Source organism: Danio rerio, chromosome 17 (genome assembly GCF_052040795.2).
Source record: "Danio rerio strain M-AB ecotype USA chromosome 17, GRCz13ab, whole genome shotgun sequence".
In the NCBI taxonomy this organism is placed as follows: domain Eukaryota; kingdom Metazoa; phylum Chordata; class Actinopteri; order Cypriniformes; family Danionidae; genus Danio; species Danio rerio.
In genome coordinates this window covers 36,213,009-36,236,525 of record NC_141037.1, presented here as the reverse complement: position 1 = coordinate 36,236,525, position 23,517 = coordinate 36,213,009, and the positions used below count along the sequence as shown (strand labels likewise).

At 38.3% G+C, this 23,517-nt stretch overlaps 2 protein-coding genes and 1 long non-coding RNA gene across 11 annotated transcripts in view; 1 reads left to right on the top strand and 2 right to left on the bottom strand.

Annotated features, from left to right (window-relative positions):
• The window catches only part of LOC147833132 (uncharacterized), a 230,364-nt gene that overhangs the window by 137,583 nt on the left and 69,264 nt on the right, over positions 1-23,517 (top strand). The gene's annotated exons all lie outside the window — the stretch shown is intronic.
• The window catches only part of LOC137488125 (uncharacterized), a 58,497-nt gene that overhangs the window by 5,138 nt on the left and 29,842 nt on the right, over positions 1-23,517 (bottom strand). The gene's annotated exons all lie outside the window — the stretch shown is intronic.
• On the bottom strand, positions 410-8,873 carry LOC147840013 (uncharacterized). Its single transcript, XM_087290797.1, has 2 exons — positions 8,531-8,873; positions 410-2,842 (listed from the first exon to the last, which is right to left on the bottom strand). The coding sequence occupies exon 2, from the start codon at positions 2,059-2,061 to the stop codon at positions 622-624; it is 1,440 nt and encodes a 479-aa protein (XP_087146923.1). The 5' UTR covers positions 2,062-2,842; positions 8,531-8,873; the 3' UTR covers positions 410-621.

Sequence of the window (23,517 nt, the reverse complement as noted above, 5' to 3'; positions counted from 1 at the left end):
TAAAACCCACTCTCCATCTCGGCTGGAGGAACCGGCTCGATTGCACCCTTCGCCAGGAGGGCAGCAATCTCCTCTCGCAAGACAGGGGCGGACAGGGGGTTGACCCTGGAGAAATACACGCCCGTAAACTTGGGGGGCCGTTTCGCGAACTGAATCGCGTAACCGAGTCTGATTGTGCGTATGAGCCACCGCGAGGGGCTGGCCCGCGCTAACCAGGCAGGCAGAGCCCTCGCTAATGGAGTCATCGCTACAATCGCTGACGTACCAGCGGTGGGGCAGCGCGGAGTGGGTGTGCTGATCCGGGAAGCACGAGGGTCCCGCGGAAAAGCTGGAGGAGAGCGATTCGCTCTGGCTCCGCACCCTGACTCCGGAGAGGGGGCTGGAGGGCTGAGGGAAGGGAGACCGTCCCCCCAGCGCTCGTGAGCCACTGGCGAAGCACGTAGAGTCTGCGAGCCGGAAGGCAGCGCGTCCCGGACTGGCAGAACTCGTGCAGTCACATCCGGGGAAGAGAAAAAGTGCTCTTTTACTGATGTTTTGGTGGCACTGAAAAGTACCGTTGTTATCGGGGCCCCGCCCTCCAGCGGGGAAAGAGCAAGTTTCCTCTTCTCCGGATGGCCTGTCTCAGGGACGCTTCCGGGTCCGTTTACCGGCCTTAACGGCGCCCTGGGCAGGAGGGGCTGCCTGCTTTCGAGGTGAACGCCGCGCCCGCTTGGCCGGAGGCGCAGGCGGGGGCGGGGCAGCACTCGTTGGCGGGCGCCCTCGGCGAGGAACAGCGGAGGTGGATGGCTCGGCGGGCGGAGCGGGCTTACGGCCACGCCGATAGATGACATTGCCCATCGCATCCGACTGCTCTTTCACCGCCTTGAATTCCTGGGTGAATTCACCGACGGTGTCGCCGAACAGGCCAGCCTGGGATATGGGCGAGTCAAGAAAGCGAACTTTGTCAACGTCGCGCATATCGGCCAGGTTTAGCCAGAGGTGGCGTTCCTGAACCACAAGTGTGGACATCGTCCTCCCCAGCGCACAAGCGGCGGACTTAGTAGTCCGAAGAGCATAGTCGGTCGCGGTGCGCAGCTCATGTAATAAGCTTGGGTTGGACCCGCCCTCGTGCAGCTCGGCCAGCGCCTGCGCTTGGTAGCGCTGGTAGGTGGCCATCGCGTGCAAAGCAGAAGCAGCCTGGCCCGCAGCCTTATAAGCTCTGGCTCCGAGGGAGGCAGACAACCTACAGGCTTTGGACGGGAGGCGGGGCAAACCCCGCCACGTAGAGGCGCCGCGCGGACAAAGATTGACCGCGATAGCGCGCTCCACTGACGGGATCGCCTCATACCCCCTGGCAGCTCCGCCGTCAAGGGCGGTGAGGGCGGAGGCACTCGCAGCACGGGCAGAGAAAGGTGCCCTCCAGGACTGCGTGAGCCTACTGTGCACTTCCGGGAAGAAGGGGACGAGAGGCTTCGAAGGCTTTGCCTTCTGGTCCTCTATGTAGCACCCATCTAGTCGGTCCGGCCGCGGAGCTGGGGGATAAACCATCTCCAACCCCACGGCCGAAGCAGCCCGGGAAAGCACGGCTAACATGTCCGCTTCAGGATCCGATTTGACAGCGCTCACCTGCCCGGAGGGGGCGAGCGGGTCCGGATCTTCGTCGGACAGTGAAAGCCCACCCTCCGATGCCGCGGAGGACATCTGATCTCCGGTGTCAGCGAGTGTGAGAGCTACCATCTGGTTAGACGGATCACTCTCACCACCCGAAGCTTGGATGGAGCGCCGTGAGGAGCGAGAGGTCCGCGAGCCCGTGGGCGGCGGATTAGCTCCCGCTGAAACCCTCAGATCTGCCCGAGCGCCCGCTGCTTTTTTAGAACAGGAGGCAACTGGGGTGGCTCGCTCTCTTGCGAAAGTTAGCCGCGATCTTAGCTGTGCAACGGTCATGGCATCGCAATGACGACATGAACCGCCCGCGAGCACCGCATTAACATGCTGGACCCCCAAACATGCAATGCAGTGATCGTGTCCATCATCCGGAGCCAGGAAACCCCCGCATCCAGAAACGCACAGTCGGAGCGCCATCCTGAAAAGGACGTGCTGCACGACTGTGTTGCTCTTTTAGGAAAGTTGCAACTATACGCACCGCTCTGGAGGACCGGACCCAAAGAACCGCAGGCAAGGGAGTAACCCAGCTCGACCGTCTGCCACCGCGAAGACCCACTCTGGACCGGGAGACACACTCGTTCGCTCTGAAGTGCTGATCAGCAAGAGGAACCCTCATCGACTCACTCAGAAAGGATCTGAAGCGAAAAGGATGGCGTCTGCTGGCTTCAGGTGTGCTTATATGCTGAGATAATTGCAGATGTCGCACACCTGCGCAAGCTTACGCTGCCAATTAATTTCATTCATTGGCCCGTTCAATACTCTCCAGATAAGCGGCTTCTGATCCGAATCCTCCCATTCATGGCACTGAAGTTCCCCAACCGAAGGGGAACTAGATACCTGTAACCACTCACATCCATAGTATACAAAAGCTCTGCAGTGTTTGGGTGTTCTGTGTTTGTGTGAGGTATTTAGTCTACCTATATGTGTATATTCCATACAAAGCATGAAGCTGATTGGTCAGTTCTTGTCGTGTCACCAGTGGTTTTCAACTGGTGCACCTGGAAAATGTGAGCGCATGCAATATGGGCTCCAAACATGTGTGCGCAAGCCGCGCACCTTCATTGCAAATGACGTACGTGCACGTGCAAAAGACGTGGTTTGTAAACAGCTCCATAAGCAGCTATGCTTCTCTTCACATTTAGACCTTCACTCCGATCCTGCACAAAAATCCAATTTAGCCTGTTTAGGCTGAGTTGTGCTGCTGTATTTTTGGCCATTGGTGTCCTTAATGATGATGAATAATGTCATACTGTAGAAAGCTTTTATTTAAATGCTTAAACAAGTTTCTGGTTGAGGGCAAAGCAGTGGCGCAGTAGGTAGTGCTGTTGTCTCGGCTCAGTTGGCGTTTCTGTGTGAAGTTTGCATGTTCTCCCTGCGTTCATGTGGGTTTCCTCCGGGTGCTCTGGTTTCCCCCACAGTCCAAAGACATGCAGTACAGGTAAATTGGGTTGGCTAAATTGTCTGTAGTGTATGAGTGTTTGTGTGAATGTGTGTTTGTATGTTTCCCAGAAATGGGTTGCAGCTGAAAGGGCATCCGCTGCGTAAAAACTTGCTGGATAAGTTGGCGGTTCATTCCGCTGTGGTGACCCCGGATTAATAAAGGGACTAAGCCAACAAGAAAATAAATGAATGAATGAAGTTTCTGGTTGAGTTAAAAGCAGATGAAAGATCTTTAGAGACTGGACATAGATTGAATTTTTACAAGTGGTGCTCACTGCAGAGCCATTTGGGCAGAGCTGAGCTCCAGCGAGGGGGAGCTTGAGCTCTCACTCCTCCTTTCTTGCACTTCTTCTACGTGTGATGTCAATGGGGCTAGGGTTAGGGGTGGAGTTGGTGTACGCATTAAAACAGCTTATAGGAGGAGGAGCGAGAGCTCAATTTTTATCATCAATATTGCTTGCTTTTACATTCAATGTAATCAAAATGTCTGTATTTCCACTTAAAGAAGCAGCCACTCTCATCGGCAACCATTTCAGCTAGCGTTCTCCAGCAATTTAAAAGCACATGTTTTTTTTTTAACTGTGCAGTGGAAAATGTTATTTAAAAGAAGCATTTTTTTTCTTCTGAAAAATATATTTGTAATGTAAATAACCAAATTACATTGACTTTAGTAACTGTAATCAAATTACACAAATTTAAAATGTAATTCATCACATAACTGCATTTCACAAAATTTTTATTAGAATACTGTAATGCATATTCCAACTCTGATCATGACAAAGGTTGCATTTAAAATTGCATTTAAAAAATAGACAAAATTATGTCAGAATTCTCAGTGCTCATTAAAGGTTGCATAGAATGTATTGATTCAATGTGATAGATTGTTCTCTGATATCTACTGAGTAGTTATGTACAGAGATAAGTTAAAAAACTCTCCCAAAACAGTTTAATATGCTCAGTTATAACTAGGTCCACACAGAATCTGTGCATGCAGGGATTCGCAGATTTTAGCCAATCATTGAATCTATTAATTTATTTGTGTAAATTTGTATTTATTCAGTTTTTAAATTAATTTCAGTAATATTATTGACTAATGTAAAAATATTCCTATGATTTTTTTTATAATACAGTTTGTTAAGTAATATTTCCTGTGTTTTAGTAGATATTTTATATGAGGGACTTTTTTGTTGATCAAAAACGTTTAATTGGATTTGCATTGAATAAAAGTTAAAAACTCATTTTTTTAATTTCATATATTAAGTTTTAGTTACGATATTACCATTACCATGACCTATATGGCCCAAATTATAACCACAAAAATTCTAGAATGAAAAGCTCAGTTTTGACCATATTTGGAAGGGTTGTGAAAAATTGCTTTTAACACTCCTCAGCTTGTTTCAGTACCTGCTCTCATTTTTTCTCCCTACTTTTTTTTTTTTTTAACAGAATCTACCATGTAAATAGCAAATCCAGCATAGCGCAACCATACTCTAACAGAAAGTAGGAGCGAAGACTCTGATTGGCTTTATGCAAGTTAAGCTCAAGACACACCCATATTTCATTAAGGGAATGATAACAAGCCTTTTATACCATGTGTCAGATGGGCAGACTGTTATTTCTGTCTTTAAAATAGCAAAAGTGCATCTGCAGCATGCACTTTAGACCAGTGGTTCTCAACTGGTTTGGCCATGGGACCCACATTTTTACATGGTCATCAAGCCGCGACCAAAATGTTTAGGAACTATAATATAACTTTAGCAATTATAATTCATTTGTATTTATTTCTTAACACACACAAGTAGTGACAGATAAATCATAAGAAAATCACCAAGAGTTATATAAGATAAATTCTTGCTTATTGCTGTCATTTAACAAAGATTTATCTTGTTCAATTTCATTGCTGTCATTTAACAAAACGTATCAAATGATAAAAATATTACAAAGTAAAAACATCAAATACTGTAAACAGTGGTTAGGGTAAGGAAAAGTTCAGTTACCATTAACTCAACTGAACTGTTAATAAAACATAAACACTGATCCTGTTGAACAGAACAAACCAGCAAATAAAGTAAAAAGATTAAAATAATCATAACCGTTTTTATGATAATCACCAGTTATTTGCTCTTCTGCTGTTGTGTGGGCTTTCTTGGCCTAAAGTGCCTTTACTTGTTTTGAACTTGAAGATGTTAGGCACTTTTGTAATGTCCTCAGCTATTGGAGTCATCTTTGAAAATAGTCCACAGGTTTGTCCTTGCAAATGGGATGTTTTGTCGTTTTAATTTAGAAGGTTTCATGATCTCTTGTGAGAGCACCTCACTACATATGACACACGGAGGTTTTAAGCCTTTTTTGTTGTCAACATAAATAAATCCACACTTTACATATTCGAGGTTGTACTTACACTTCAACATATTTGTCGCCATAATGAAATGAAATTTCACATGTCAAAGTGTACGGTTTTCGCCTGTGCATTTCAAAATAAAAGTCTGATATAAGCAAAATAAGTTAAAAATTAAACTTTAGTTGTTTTTTTGACCACACACTCCGCGACGCACTGAAAATGTTCCCGCGACCCACTTTTGGTACGTGATCCACCAGTTGAGAAACACTGCTTTAGACGATGTCCTTGGATTGTTAAAATAGAGCCATTCAATTCAAAGTACCACATCTGGATTAATGTGAACATATAGCCTCTGATTCACTTGGAAAGATTCTGTCGTTGCCCCTGGTCAGGACACGTACTGGCAATACTTTTTTAGATGCTAAGTTATGATAAATGGCAGTCATTTGAGTTTTATCAGTTGTGTTAGTTTTTAATTTCAGTGTGACGAAGAGGCCATTTTGGTTTAATTTCACCTGTTATTAATTTCCGGAATTTCTGATTTGTATCTCTGTGTCTTCCCGGGCTAATCTTTAATTGCTGCTGTTTAGGCCACAGAAGGAGGTTGATTAGCTGACCGGATTTTCTGGGCTCTTTCCTGTATGTGTGGCAATGGCCACTCATCTCTGCTGGCAGAGACTAGGAGCAAAGAAGCGTCAGGAGATATTTAATTAAGACAACAGTTCAATTAACAGCTCAATTAGCTGAGGTAATTAGAAGCTCTGTTGGAACAAAAGCCAGCACACTCAGTGGGTCCCTGTGCAGAAGCAGGGTGGCTCAATTCTGCCATCAGCATCATAATCCTGCTTAAGCACTGGACTGAATTTTCACCTTGAGTGCCTGGAGTGGAAGCTTGTACAAACCTATAAATTTGACATGCTCATTTCTTTAATGGATTGAGGGTATTTTTGTTAATCTGAGCAAACTTTGGATTGGCGTGTTGTTGTTTTTATTTCCCGTAACAAGAATTATAAATACCTTCAGTTTGCTTTGGTTTGACTAAGCTGTCTGTGTTTTGACTAAGTTCAGCTGACTAACCATCTCAAGTGAGCAGTGTCTATAGTTGTTTACACAACTGCATGTCATGGTCAGTTGGGAAGAAGACATCAGCACTAGTGACTGTATGGCAATTCAAGATTTTATCTATGTAAGTGCTAGAAACATTTTTAAAACTATATGCAACACAATCATTTCATTTTAAGGAACTATGTATAATTGGCCAGATTATTTGAGAGCTTGGTTACTTGATTCATTTTTTATTTATGTTTTGTTAAACTTATTAAAAATCTTAGCAGATCAGGAGTATTTTTTTAATTACTCATGCCAGCCTGTCCGGTTCCAGGAAACATGTAACATTCAAAATCCCCCCAAAAATCATCTTTCCTTCTGATTCTGACACTCAATTTGAAATTTAGCAAGTCAATTTGACCACATCTACATGCCTAAGTACAAAAAATTTCATCTGAATAATGAAATTGATCTCATGGGTCTACACACCATAGATGTTTTCATTGGGCAGAGATAATCTTAGACTATTCGATTGACATTTACTGACTATTCAAGGAAATCTAGACATTTGCCATTGAACTATTATTGCTCACCCCCAATCTCTTAATCCCTATTTTTTAGCAGCATTGTAAGTGTAAATCTGAGGCCCCTTTTACAAAAATACGTTTTAGTTTTAAACTGCATACGTTTTGCAACAGTTACACCTTCTGTCCACACCTTCTGTTTGGAAATGAATTGGCTGAAAAGGCCGTTTTGGTTTTAAAATGCTGCTTTTCCATGTCAGTGTGGATGGGGAAAAACTGAGACATTTGAAAACGGACACGTGGCTGTAAGTAGCCTACTCAAGTTCAGACTTGCATCCTTTCCTTCGCAAGTTTATAACAAACTAACGAGGACACGTCAGGAGAATCTTAAAATGTAACAGCAGTTTACTTTTATAACGTCATTCACGTCATTCATCTTAACAAAAAAAAAAAAAAAAGAAAAGAAAACATAACATAAAGCAATGTCTCTTTTAATTTTTATATTTACTACTTAAACATAACAGACACCAAAAATGTTAAGCCATCATGTACTGTACATATTTAGGCTATATGACCATCATCTTGACTGTGTGCAAATTTATAACAAAATGAAGCCTAATAACTGCCTCCTTTTCAAAAAAAAAAAAATTATAATAATTGAAACATCAGGCTCACTGGGTGGTTTTAGCCACATGTGCTTAATATGCTATGTGCGGGAATGCATGATGAAATACAAAATAGTAGTTTCTTTTTCTGAATATAATAAGCTATATCAGTATATATCAGTAAGCTATAATTTTAATAATCCATAATAATTATAAAAGTATTATGTACAATAAGTTTATACAATATAGGAAATAAAGGCAAATTGGTCAAACGTGCGAAATCAGTGTATGTAGCTACATAAATTAATAGGTATATTAACTTATCTTTGCGCTCAGCCAAACACGTTACCTGAGAACAAGTAGGCTAATAGATTCAAAAGACCGACTCGTTAGATATAAATCTACACATGATAAATTATAGATCGCGATTAACAACCAGGGGCGGACTGGGACTAAAAATCAGCCCTGGCATTGTAGCCACACCAGCCCACATTACCACACCAACACAGCCCCACCCGAGGACACGCACATTCACTACTTATATTGGTGTACAGATGGTAAAATTATATAAGCAGTACCATATTTAAGAGATATTTAAACATTTAATGTATGTGACTGAAACAAAAACAACCCATTTATATATGCAATTATGTCATTCATTTACTTTTTGGCTTAGTCACTTTATTAATCTGGGAATCGCCAACTTATCCTGCATATGTTTTACACAGCAGATGCCCTCAAAGCTGCAACCCATTACTGGGTTACCCAATTCCCAATTGGCCTACCCAATTCACCTATAGCATGTGTTTGGACTTGTGGAGGAAACCAGAAGGAAACCCACGCGAACATGCAAACTCCTCACAGAAACACCAACTGTCCCAGATGAGGCTCAAACCAGCGACTTTCTTGCTGTGAGGCGACAGCACTACCTACTGCGCCACTGCACTGCCTCCTTTCGAGATTAGTTCAGTTAATTTTATGTAATTGTCAATGTCTGACTTGACTGCCTTTCTCTTTTTATGGTCCATCTCTGACAATTAGCTTGTGTTGCACTCACTGTTTGTTTGACATTCTTGCCAAATTTTAATTATGTCTGCGTAAGCTCAGATTGGGTAGGCGCATCTCAAAACCAGTCGGTTGTTGCTGATTGGGCCAATGCTTAACATTTACTATTATTCTTACTATTATCACCATCATCATTATAATATTCACATCTCGAGATGTGAATAAAACGAGATAAAAGCTGCCTACATTTAAAAAACAATACATATGAAAAATAAAAAATAAAAAAAATAGCTGACCGGCCCACATTTTTAAAAAATGGTACGGCCCTTCTGGCATTTGCCAGATTCGCCAGATGGCCAGTCCGCCCCTGTTAACAACTACAGAGAGATGATATCCAGCGGCAGATTTGGGATGGACTGGCCAATGTACGGCTGTTCTCAGTCGGGCAGGTGTGCTCAGGGCTCCCGCTGACTGCCTGTAGCAGACGCGTAAAATACCCTGAAGCAGGTTTCAGTGCATTCTAGAGTGGGATCTGCATTTTCAGCTGTGTAGTGTGGATGGAGATCTTCTCGGAACTGCTAAATTTAACACCACCGTGAACGTGGATTGTTTTTGTTCTAAAACGCCGTTTTAAAATAAAAAAACGTATTAGTGTAAATGGAACATGAGAGTTGTCCCTTTAAGAATGATTAATTTCCACCTTGTGTATTGTAAATAACAATAATGCATAGCTTCAAACAATTGTGTTCACAATACAACAATACAAATGCAAACAGAGCAAAAATGTGTTTAAATATTACAAGTATTTGGAGCCTCACAAAGATTTATACCTTATACCTTTATACCTAGTTCACCTTTACCAGAAACGATTTCTCAACAAGAACGCATCTTTGCCATATTTTTGTAAAAATCTAACCCCTAAGCTACTAATACTTTAGAAAACGTATAATTCCTTTAATGATAGAGTCAACTACAGTTTCACAGTTCTTGACACGGCTTCATCAATATGATGTATGTTTGTTAACTTTTTGCTTTTTTGTTTAAAATTGTTACATTTGTGTTGTTCAGTCCAGTTTCTTATCAAGATTTTAAATCCTGTTTAGTTTATACTCATCAGTTTTAATAGGTGAGCTATTGTAAAAGAAAATGGCTAAAGTCTAAACTAAAGTCTTAGTTAACCTAAAACATCCACAGCGCCCATTTGAAACATCTTTAGCCATCAGTTTATCCCTCTGAGGTACCGTATACTCCAAGTTCTTGTGTTGGTCTTGTCTGCAGAGTGTGTCAGCCTCCTGTAGAGGGTAGAGATCACAGCGGGCGCAGCTGCTATGTTTAGCCCAGTCCTTGTGTGCCTACGTCGGGTACGGCTTCATCCCCTAAATCCTGCCTCACCTAATCAGCCCTTGTGTAAATCACCAGGTGAGGCTCCTTATTTGCTGTTGTGCATAGACTGAGATCTCCAGCATTAGTCCCTTTCGGAGAGCAGCTGAACACCTGATGACACGTCCGTCAAGACGCGGTCTTGTCTCCAAAGCAGATGGGGTGCTGACCTCAGGGACTTTTGGAGGCGGCGTGTGGGACTGTGTGTTGGCTGTATTGGTGAGGAAAGAAAATTCACAGCCATGGTCCTGGTCCTCAGCATCTCGCTGTAATGAGATCTGCAAAAGCTGAGGCCAGCTGGGCACAGCAGGGCAGGTCAGGAGACAGATATGTAGACCGCAGGTAGAGTTAGACTTACAGATGAGATGAGCTCATTTTTGAGACCTGCTGCAGATGCAAGGCATCAGGCTAGTTTATATGGTTTAGAACACTGGAAATACTGTACCTGGTGGGAGGTGTCAGAATGTTTTTTTTTTTTTTTTATTATTATTACGTGATAACTTGTTCATTATACTAATTGCTTGACACTTAAAATGCAGCCTAATATTGATAAACTTTTTTTTCAGAACCCTGTGTTATTGGTTTTAATAATTACCATGAAAGCTTTTCGTATTTACTTAATTTATATTTTAGTCCTATTGTGCGCAATCAGTATCTGCTATTTTAAAATATATATTTTTTTTTATCGTGATGTAACATATTATCTCTTATCACAAGGCTCTGTTGCATGTTAGCATTATTTCAATTAAACTGATATTAAATGATTCAATTTAATAAATTTTTTATATTAATAAGAACAAAGTCATGAAGCAGTCACAAAAATAGATAGATAGATAGATAGATAGATAGATAGATAGATAGATAGATAGATAGATAGATAGATAGATAGATAAGATAGATAGATAGATAGATAGACAGACAGACAGACAGACAGACAGACAGACAGACAGACAGACAGACAGACAGACAGACAGACAACTTAACTATTCACAAGACTGTTTTCTAGTAAAATAACTGTTTGTTTCAACATATAGCCTAAAAGTAAAGTCAAATTACAAGCACAGTTTGACTGAAAGTGACCTCAGAAGTACCTAATAGGATACTGCAGGTCAGAATACACAAAATATCCCACAAAACATTGAAAACTTAAATACATATTATTAATAAATTAGATGTAATTTAAACAAATACATACATTTGATTCACCGAAGAGTGTATTACAAAAACTAACATTACTGAAAAAGTTGACCCCCCTGATCGTCAATGTATAATTTGCACCCTGAACAAAACTAATTTTCTCCGATAGAATATCCAAGATGATCCCATGTTCTGAAACCATATTCGCTGTCAAGTCGTGGTAAATCTTGTGACAGGATGAAATGGCGCTCGTCACTAACAGTCGAGGGCTGAGGGCTGTTGCCACATGCCACATGTTGCCCTGCACTTCCCCCGCTGTTACCTCATCACCCCCCGACAGCTGGGCCTCCAGACCACTTTCTGACAACCGCAGTCTCCGCAGGGCATGTGACTGCATCACCAGTGGACTGGTGTTAGCATAGCGCGGACCTGACTTCCAGGCTTCCTTTCAGCAGCCCTCATCACTTCCTACTGTTGGTGTGAGCTGCGCCCCCTCATCCTGCCAGCTGCTGCCGAACACAGAGCAGTAGATTCACGCTGAAAACACCATGTTCCTGTGACCTTTCCCTATTTTTGACATTCGCCATTAACAGGAATCATCTGAATTAGCACAGAGGCTACAAGCTAATACGTTGGACAACATTTGAAGGTGGTATTGATCTTCTCAGTGTATCTATGAAACACACTTTTTATGTTTCACGTCTGTGCATGTGCATTTATGAGGACGTTTAAAGTAAGGTTTGTGAAGCTTTGTCCTTGCGCAGAGGTAGGACGGCTGTTTCCAGAGGCTATATTGACAGTGACTTTAAATGAAGGGCGGCTGTTAAAAAGAAAGAGCCGGAAAGACAGAATGTGTGAGAGTGAATGCTGATAGAGGTATTATGGTTCACTTCTAGAGTCTGCCAGGGTCACATTCACTCAGCCAAGCAATCAACTAACCTGAAAATCACACATATATATTACACTAAGGTGAGCACTAGTACCACGGTTGGGAGCTTTGTCCTGCATCCCACAAGATTTGCGCAGATTCATATTTTCCATTTTTTTTTTCTCCTATAATTAAACTAGCACAAAAATGCTAATACTGTATCTTTCATCTTTCTTTTGTTGTGTGTGTTTGTTTTTGTCTCATGTTGCTCCCATAATGAATCCATTTTATTCATCAGTTTTATAGTCTAAAAAGGTACAGTGGTTAGCAGGATTGCCTTACAGCAAGAAGGTCACTGGTTCGAGCCTCGGCTGGGTCAGTTGGCATTTCTGTGTGGAGTTTGCATGCTCTCCTGTGTTTGTGTGGGTTCCCTCAGGGAGCTCTGGTTTCTGCCACAGTCCAAAGACGTTCTATAGGTGAATTGGGGAAGCTAAAATGTCGGTAGTGTATATGTGTGCGAATGAGTGTGTATGGATGTTTCCCAGTGATGGATTGCAGCTGATAAGAAAAAGAAAAGAAAATGTATGAATGAATAATAATACTAATAATACTAATAAGGCGTCACGGTGGCGCAGTAGGTAGCATGATCGTTTCACAGCAAGAAGGTCGCTGGTTCAAGCCCCGGCTGGGTCAGTTGGCATTTCTGTATGGAGTTTGCATGTTCTTCCTGTGTTCACGTTGGTTTCCCCTGGGTGCTCCAGTTTCCCCCACAAGTCCAAAGACGTGGTACAGGTGAATTGAATAAGCTAAATTGGCCCTATGTGTGTAAATGAGTGTGTATGTGTGTTTACCAGTGTTGGGTTGCCGCTGGAAGGGCATCCGCTTCTTAAAACATATGCTGGATAAGTTGGCGGTTCAACCCGCCATTACTACCCCTGATTAATAAAGGGACTAAGCCAAAAAGAAAATGAACGAATTAATAATAATAACAATAGTAATAAATTTTTTTCTATTTTTGTATTTAATTTCTATATTAAAATATATATTGCCGTCTAAAATCTTCTAATTGAATAGCTAACTTACTTCTGCCAAACTGACAAATAAAGAAAAAAAAATTATAAAAAATGTAATTATATATATAGTTTTATAATATATATAAAACAGAACAAACCATTGTTATACAATAACTTGCCTAATTACCCTAACCTGCCTAGTTATCCTAGGTAACCTAGTTAAGCCTTTAAATGTCACTTTAAGCTGTATAGAAGTGTCTTGAAAAATATCTAGTAAAATATTGTTTACTGTCATCATGGTAAAGATAAAATAAATTAATTATTAAAAATGAGTTATTAAAACTAATATGTTTATAAATGTGTTGGAAAAATTCCCTTCATTAAACAGAAATTAGGGGAAAATAAACAAGGGAGTTAACAATTCAAGGGGGCTAATAATTTCATATATATATATATATATATATATATATATATATATATATATATATATATATATATATATATATATAGTTTAACACAAAAACAGATTAACTTAAAATGAAAGGAACAAAAACATTTGTGGTCATGACTTTCTGTCAAAAATTCTTATTTGTTATATAATACTGAATATTGTTTAAAACTATAAAACATATCACTTTGTTACACTTGTTAATGTCAAAATTTGTCTCAGCAGAGATCAAGGTCCCATAATACAATTATATTATATATAGGGTATATATAGGGTTAAAGGCTGGAGTTATAAAGGGTATATATAAATAGTTAAAGTAAAGACTACTAGACTGTAAACAAGACGTGTCACTTGTATAGTTTTGCATAGGGAAAAGTGTAATGGTCAAAATGGTGAATGAAACCCTGCGTCCTCCGCCTACTAGTACAGGAGCCAATAAGGAATTGCTGTAGTCTGAAATTTCTCAGAGGGAGAAGCTTTGAACAGACGTGTGCTTTAACGACAGACATAAGAAATATATCCAAATAAAGCACAAAATCTGATGAATGAACCAAGTGCACTTGAAAACAAACGTTTTTTGGTATGTGTGTATGAAACAAATGCAATCTACAGTCCGTCCTGTCAAAAGCACATCACATGACAGCAATTACTCAAACATCCACAAACTTGTAAACAGAGTCGATTTCATTTCTGGAGGAGATTCGCCATCAAGACCAAGTTGTGGATTACTTCAGAAGAGCAGCGCGATCTGATGATCATTATTCAGAGGATGATAATATGTAGAATGGTCATAAATGAAACTGGTATCTTAACCTCGTTCCTTTCGAGTGCTCATGCGCATTAGCTTGGGCAACCTGAAAATATGCAGATTTTGTTTGATTCGGAAGGTAGAATTCAGTAAGGTAGAAATAATGGCTAGCTGTATCTAAATGCGCATATTCAATGTAGAGCCTATCAACTGTTGATGAAGTGCATTATGTATATATTCAGATGTGCTGCATGAATACATTCCAGAGAATCCAGAGAATGAATTCCATACTATCCATCATTTTGACACAACAAAAATGTGTGTTTTATATCAACTTTATATCTCATCAGATTTTGTGGCCTCTTTCGATAATAAGCTTTGTATTGAAGGCACTGGTTGAGATGCAGTACATTCTGCAAGCTCCATGGTGTTTTGGTTATCTTCGAAAATCAATTTAGCACACACAAAAAAAAAATTGTACGGTTTTAAAAAATACACCCTCTATCTTATAAGCCTTCTTTTGACTGTGTGTGTATGTGTGTGCATGCATTTAAGAGCAGCACTGAACCTTGGCATCAGAGAAATAGGTCAACCATTTTACCCTGGGGAAACCTGCACAGTTTGCATTCTAATAGCTGATACATGCTCTTTTTTTCTCTTCCTTCCCACCAGCTCACTCTGCAGCGGTTTCATCAATTTCGCTGCGTCTTTCTGCCCTGCCCGAGACCTTTCAGCAGTATTGGTCATTTATAATGATAATAAGAGATCTGGCTGTTTAAAAATGAATGGCGTATCTGTTTCTGCGTTTGAAAGGAAAGTGCAGGCTATGGAGAATTCCAGCGCAGTCCTTTAATTGGCCTGAAGTCGTTTCTCTGGCCGTGTGCTATCTGAATAATGCATGGCCTTTCTTAATGAAGCGTGCTCTTGTTGTTTTACTTCTGTAGGATATAGGGTAAAATTAGCATAGTCCTGTGTCTGCATCTTAATCGCCTCTGATAATCAAGCTCTAGCTTTGTTTACAGCTTCCCACGGGCCTGCTGTTTACCAACCGACCCCATAATGCCAGTTTACCTCCAGCTCACCATGGGTCTCCTAGCATACCATGTTAGCCATGGCTCTGCTGGATACTGCAGGTCTTACTGTGTGAAATGGAATTTTAAACGATAATGTGACTGGTTTCTGTGACTTTATTTATTTGTTTGTGGTCCTGTGCTAGTTATTAGAAATAAAATTTTGAAAAAATATATATATATTTAAGGCTAATGTTTTACAGGGGTTCAGATTATTGTTTTATGGCCCAGAATAATCAAATGTTTTTTTTGTAAGGTTTTTTTAACATGTTTTGTCGAAATCCATAAAATACCTAAAGCCTATGTTCACATATTTTATAGTTTTTTTGTTTTTGTTTTGTTTTTTACAATTCTATAATCACGTTTTTTTGTTGTTGTTGTTGTGTTTAATTTTGTTTTTAGCGTGTTTGTTAAAATCCATAAACTCTTAAAAGCCTAATGTTCTATTTATAAAAAAAATTTAAAAAATAATAATCCTTGTATAGCAATTTTTAAACATAAAATGCAAGTCAGAGGGATTCACAAGCATACGCAAATATTTAAAACAACATCAACAAAGGGTAATCAAAGCTTTGATTGATTTAACAAAAATAAGAAAACAAAGTAAACATAAAACAAGAATAAAAATGATCAACAAAAGAGACAAACAAATAAAAGCAGATAAAAGCAAATACACTTAAACAGTAGTTTTGTTTTGTTTTGATTTGCTCCGCTTTGTTTCATTTAGTTTTGTTTCGATTTACTTTGTTTGTTTTCATTTAGTTACACTTTACTTCATTTTGTTTTGTTTTGATTTGCTTTTTACTCCGTGTCCATTCACTTTATTTTGTTTTGTTTCATTTAATTTCGATTTGATTTATTTCATTTCGCTTTGTTCCATTTTGTTTAATTTAATTTTGCTATGTTTCTTTTTATTTTGTTTGGAGCTTCTTTTTGTTTTGTTTCATTTTGCTTCATTTTGTTTTGTTTCGATTTGCTTCATTTTGTTTTATTTCACTTAATTTCATTTTGTTTCTTCCCATTTCGTTTCATTTCATTCCATTCCATTTTATAACGTTCCATTTTGTGTCACTTAATTTTGTTTTGTTTAATTTCATTTTGTTTAGATTTGTTTCATTACGTTTTCCTTCATTTTGTTTCGTTTCGTTCAGTTTTGTTTCCTTTTATTTTACTTAATTTTGTTTAGTTTCATTTAGTTTTGTTTGAAAAAATACTACTTTAAATGACAATAACCAACTTTTCTCATTAAATTAATTTATATTTAGTCCTGTAGCAGTTATTATTAAAGATGCCCAACTGATCGATGGTCAGCTCAGAGTTTCTGCAGATCCTTTGCAAACTGCAGCATCTGTCTATACTAGGATGGTGAAAGCGGTTGCAATGCTTTCCCCCCCTGTTTTTCTCCATCCTGAGGGGGCAGGTGGTTTATCTCATGGAGTGGAAATAACTCTACCTCTGCCTTTGGTGTGTGCAAAATGGGAAGTCAGCAAAGATGATGTACTGATGGAAACAAGGGAACACTGGCCATGTCCTTCATTTGTCATATTCAGGAAAATTGTGCAAACCTCATGCTTTAACCCTCATGTTCTTTTGAGATTCCTCATCTTTCCTTCCATAAAATATTTTAATAGCTTTACTGATAATGTAATACTTATCTTCTGTTGGGGTTATTTTATTATATTTTTATTTCTATTTGTTTATTTATTTAATTATTTTTGATTTTATTATTATTTTTTAATTTTTAAAATGAATTATTATTTTTTTATTTTTGTTAAAATCGACGTTTAATAAATACTTTAAACCTTATGATCTGTTGATGTACACATTACAATTTTAGGTCCCAAAAAATGTCAAGAAAAACAGAATTTATTGAACAAGCTTTTTTATTGATCTTAAAAGATGTCCAACAGATGTCCAAACATAGATGCCTTGGCTAAACAATGCACAATTTGGGCTGTCAGTGACAATTTAATAAACATCTAACTCTGTCTAATCTCTTTTTTTTTTTTTTTTTTTGACAAATGTAAGACATATTAGACATTAGATTTAATGACAGCTTAAAAGTTTAGCCAAGACATATTTGGTACATCTATTAGATGCCTTTGCATTACAAAAATTTTTTGGTGGTCTGTTTTATGCGTCATGATACTACTTGTCATATTTGGAGTAAATTTAACCCCCACAAAAAAGATATCAACTAAACAAACAGAATTAAAAGTTCAGTAGAATGTTTTTCTACAAAGTTATCAGATTGGAGATTCTGAACCTCAATATTAAGTATGTTTTTTGAAAGATAAAAAGGTTTCTTAATAACCAGAAATTGAGGGTTAAATTTCAACCAAGCTAAAAGAAGCTTCCCTCATGTTTCAGTGTAAATCGTCAGTCTGTCCTGTTGTGTTTGAAGCATTTTGAGAGCATATTTATCATTGTGTGGAACGCTTCCCGAAACCGTCGCTCCATATTTCAAAGCCAATGCATACTGAGCTGAGTGTCCCTTTAACAGATTTCATCCAAATACAAACACCACATGGCCACATGCAGCACCAGCCTATTTTTGGTCGCAAAAAAAAAAGACCTTAAAGATTGCAAACTTGGAGGTGGAACATTCCAACGTCTCATCAAGGCATGCAGAACGGATTCAGCTAATCCAACGATGCCGTTTCTTTCATCTGTTGAGGCTCTCATCTGTTTCCAGTGTGAGTCCGGAGAGCGAAGCGGCAGGTGGGCTTTTGCAAATGCAACACATCTCACCAGTCTATCAGAAAAGAGCTGAGCAGATCTCACTGTTTACCAGATCCGTTCTGCTCACCTTGTTTTACTAGACATGATCAGGACTGGATGTGTTTGCTTTATTGAAGCTCATCTTTTGGTACTTGCCTATAATTGTGTGGCCCGCTTTAAGGATCCAAAGAAAGCCATTTTGAATCAATTCAAGCTGTTTGTGTTACTGCTGAGAGAGAGTTAACATATCTAACTAAAAACAGATGTCTATTTAATATGATCTTTAAATCAAATGTATGAAAAATAATGTTTAACAAAAAAATCCATACACTATTATAAAAATCATGTTCTGTTCATGTACTGTTTTACATCTGAATTTTTAATGGTTTGTTCAAAGATTCATGTAAAATTGGAAAATACTTCAAAATATTTACAAAAACTGTAGCATTGTATTTGCAATAAAAAGAAAACATTGATAATATTAGTAATATTATTATTATTATTATTATTATTAATAATAATATTATTATTGTAATGTAATGTAATATAATAATAATAATAATAATAATAATAATAATAATAATAATAATATTAATACTACTACTACTACTACTACTACTAATAATAATAATAATAATAATATATAAAATAATAATATAATCAAATAATAATGTTTTGCTTGTTTGTTAGCTTGTTTACCTTCACTGGATTATATTAGTTTTTTTTTCAAGAATGCAGTTTGGTGCAGCATTTTGGAAATGGAAATGTATTTTTTCATGTTAACCTAATGTTTCGTATCCCCCATGCAGGCATATAAAAATAACTGGTTCAGTTCCTTTCACCCTCTTCCCAGCATGTACTAGCATATGAATTATTCATATGGTTGTATTTTCTGATACTGTTTGGCAGTTTTATTTACACTGCAGTTGATTTTTGTGTTCGGTAACTACATATTGCTCAGTATTTTATACATATGTATATATACTGTATATGTTGGATCTTCTATATTTCAGAAGATGAAGAAAATCAAAAATAATTAAAAATAATAAAAATAAATGTATAATAAAATAAATATTAAAAAAAATTATAATAATAAATAAAGCATTTTAAGAGCTTAATCTAAATCAAGGGTCAGGAACCATTTCTGATTTTTTTATTTTTTTGGCAAATGCTTTTTTTAAGAACTATTGGGGTATATATATATATATATATATATATATATATATATATATATATATATATATATATATATATATATATATATATATATATATATATATATAGTTGAAGTCAGAATTATTAACCCCCCTCTTTATTTTTTCCCCCAATTCCTTTTTAACGGAGAGAAGATTTTTTTCAGGGCGACGTAGTGGCGCAGTAGGTAGTGCTGTCGCATCACAGCAAGAAGGTCGCTGGTTTGTGTCTCGGCTGGCTCAGTTGGCGTTTCTGTGTGGAGTTTGTATGTTCTCCCCGCGTTTGTGTGGGTTTCCTCCGTGTGCTCCAGTTTCCCCTACAGTCCAAAGACATGCGTTACAGGTGAATTGGGTAAGCTAAATTGTCTGAAGTGTATGCGTGTGAACAAGTGTGTATGGATGTTTCCTAGAGATCGGTTGCAGCTGGAAGGGTATTTGCTGTGTAAAAGATATGCTGGATAAGTTGGTGGTTCATTCCGCTGTGGTGACCCCGGATTAATGAAGGGAATAAGCTAAAAAGAAAATGAATGAATGAATGAATGAATGAATGAATGAATGAATGAATGAATGAAGATTTTTTCAACACAGTATTAACATAAAAGTCTCAATGGCTTATTTCTAATAAGTGATTTATTTTATGTTTGCCATGATGACAGTCAATAATATTTTACTAGATATTTTTCAAGACATTTGCTTATAGCTGACATTTAAAGGCTTAACTATATTAATTGGGTTAACTAGGCAGGTTAGGGTAATTATATTATAATTATATCGAAAACGAAAAAATATATATAGCTTAAAGGGGCTAATAATTTTGATCTAAAAATTGTTTTTTAAAAAAAAAGTAAAGTTCTGCTTTTATTCTAGCCAAAATAAAACAATTAAGTCTTTCTCCAGAAGAAAAAAAATAATAATATTAGACATACAGTGAAAATTTCCTTGCTCTGTTAAACTTCATTTGGGAAATATTTAAAAAAGAAAATTCAAAAAGGGGGCTAATAATTCGGATTTCAACTGTATATATAGAATTTAAACAAAGCCTTTATTTATGTCCATGCACAACTCAACAATAAACAAATATGAAGCATCATATTGAACAAGTCCACCTCTCCTGCAGTCATACCAACACTGACTCACATAATTAACACATCTCTTGACTCTGGTTTAACCCCACTGCTAAAGAAACCCAACCTGGACCATACACTACTTGAAAACTACAGACCAGTATCCCTGCTTCCATTCATGGCCAAGATTCTGGAGAAAGTAGTGTTCAATCAAGTCCTGGACTTTCTTACTCAAAACAATCTCATGGACAACAAGCAATCCGGCTTTAAGAAAGGCCACTCAACTGAGACTGCCTTGCTCTCGGTCGTGGAGGATCTCAGACTGGCTAAAGCAGACTCAAAATCATCAGTCCTCATTTTGCTGGACTTGTCAGCTGCTTTTGACACTGTCAACCACCAGATCCTGCTATCTACGCTCGAGTCAATGGGCGATGCGGGCACTGTTATACAATGGTTCAGATCTTACCTCTCTGACAGGTCATTCAGGGTGTCTTGGAGGGGAGAGGTGTCCAACCTACAGCATCTAAACACTGGAGTACCTCAAGGCTCTGTTCTTGGGCCACTTCTCTTCTCCATCTACACATCATCTCTAGGACCAGTCATCCAGAGACATGGATTCTCCTACCACTGCTATGCTGATGATACCCAGCTATACCTCTCTTTTCATCCTGATGATCCCTCGGTTCCAGCTCGCTTCTCAGCCTGCCTGTTGGATATTTCACACTGGATGAAAGATCATCATCTTCAGCTGAACCTCGCAAAAACGGAAATGCTTGTAGTTTCTGCCAACCCGACTCTATACCATAATTTTTTAATCCAGATGGATGGGGCAACCATTACTGCATCCAAAATGGTGAAAAGCCTTTTGCAACGATTGATGACCAACTAAACTTCTCTGACCACATTTCTAGAACTGCTCGATCGTGCAGATTCGCACTCTATAACATCAGAAAGATCCGACGCTTCTTATCTGAACACGCAGCTCAACTCCTTGTTCAAGCTCTGGTTCTCTCCAAACTGGATTACTGCAACTCTCTACTAGCTGGGCTTCCAGCTAACTCTATCAAGCCTCTTCAGCTGCTCCAGAACGCAGCAGCACGAGTGGTCTTCAATGAACCTAAACGAGCACATGTCACTCCGCTGCTAGTCCGTTTGCACTGGCTGCCAGTTGCTGCTCGCATCAAATTCAAAGCTCTGATGTTTGCCTACAAAGTGACTTCTGGCCTTGCTCCTTCTTATCTGCTCTCACTTCTACAGATCTATGTGCCCTCCAGAAACTTGCGTTCTGTGAATGAACATCGCCTCGTGGTTCCATCCCAAAGAGGGAAGAAATCACTTTCGCGAACGCTCACGCTCAATCTGCCTAGTTGGTGGAATGAACTCCCTAACTGCATCAGAACAGCAGAGTCACTCGCTATTTTCAAGAAACGACTAAAAACTCAACTATTTAGTCTCCACTTCACTTCCTAATCTGCAATTGCCTCTCTGGATATACCACTAACTGTACCCAAAAAAAAAAAAAAACTAATACTACTAATACTTTCCTTCTTAGACTTTACAGACCTGAAACTTGCCTATAGCACTTATTCATTGTTGCTCTTATAGTTGTGTAAATTGCTTCCTTGTCCTCATTTGTAAGTCGCTTTGGATAAAAGCGTCTGCTAAATGACTAAATGTAAATGTAAATGAAGAAAAAACAATATATTTAAATATTTGGTAAATTTTCAGTTACTTTAAATAATTGAAAATAAGGTATAGCAACATTTTAATTTTGGCAGGTTTTAAATAACAAAATCCTATTTTACTATTATTGATAAAATATAGCGCAAATAGCTTGCATTTTTATGGTAAACAGAAATATAAGCTGTTATGCATGTGACTTGCAAGCCATAGATTTAAAATAAAAAAGTATAATTAAGAAGAATACATCTATTTTCACTCAATTTGTTTTAACATATTTTTTAATCATCATTTTTCAAACACTTATTTATAATGTGCTTTTAACGATATACTTTTAACTAGCTTTTTGACTATACGGTCACAACTCTGCAGTCCAAAAATGACCATAATGTCTACAATTATTTCAAAATGCATCTGTAGAATTCCAGCCTAACAGAAAGCTCTTCCATGAATTCATATGGCTGTGATAACAAGGGTTTTCTGATCGGTTTTGGTTTCTGCGCTCTCCTTGGAATAGAAAGTTTTGTCAAAGTAATTGACTTTTCAGCTTTTCCTGAGTTTATACACTTATCTCGGCTTCTCAGCCCAGAGGGAGAGAGAGGCTGTGAATATACGCGCGCTGAATTATTTAAGGCAGATCTTGTGATGGCGGAAGATTCAGACAGCTGATTTTGGCAGCCATTGGAATACCTGTCAATTCACACATTCTGTGCTGTCTACCAGGTTTAGACAACTCTCCTGTTTTTTTTTTCTTGGCCAGAAACACAGGCTGGCAAAGAACCAAAAAATAAAAATAAAAATAAGAGAAAAAGAAGTGCAATCACAAGACATTTCTTCTCCGGGCGAAGTTTGCCAATCAAAAGTTGCCGCCTCCACACTCTCAATAAGAGATCTCGCCATTGGCAGTCCTGTCACCTGCGCTGCTTACCTGTTTCTGATGGCATATCATACAGTATACCATCTTCATCCTTTATACCCACTGCTGCTTCATCCTGTTCTCCCTTTGTCTTTAAATCTATTTCTTTTGTTTTTTTTTGTTTCCTTTTGTCATAATTTTATTCATCAGGTTTATACTGATAAATGTCCATGTGTGATAATAAAAATAAAAATAACATTATTTATTATATCATATTTGCACAATTAAAATTGCAAATATTCATTGCACTACGTTGCACTAATTAATCTTGAATTGTACATACCCACTATACACATACATTAGTAATTATGTTCATATCTATCTGCATACCTCCGATTATTAATCGCAACATGTACTGATATTCATCTATTGCAAATCTCTTTTCATAGTTAACACAATCTGTATATAATATCCATCTGTAAATATCACCATAGTTTTTCTATAGCTGCACGTTGAATATAACTTCCATATAGCGTATACCTATATCCAGCACTTGCTGCTATTCCACTCCTAGTGAGACCTAAACTGCATTTTCTTGCCATGAACTTGTACATGTGTAATGACAATAAAGTTGAATCTAATCAAATCTACACTAATCTAATCTAATCTAATCTAAATTGTTGTAAAATATCTGATGTGAATAATAATACTAATAATAATAATAATAAAATAT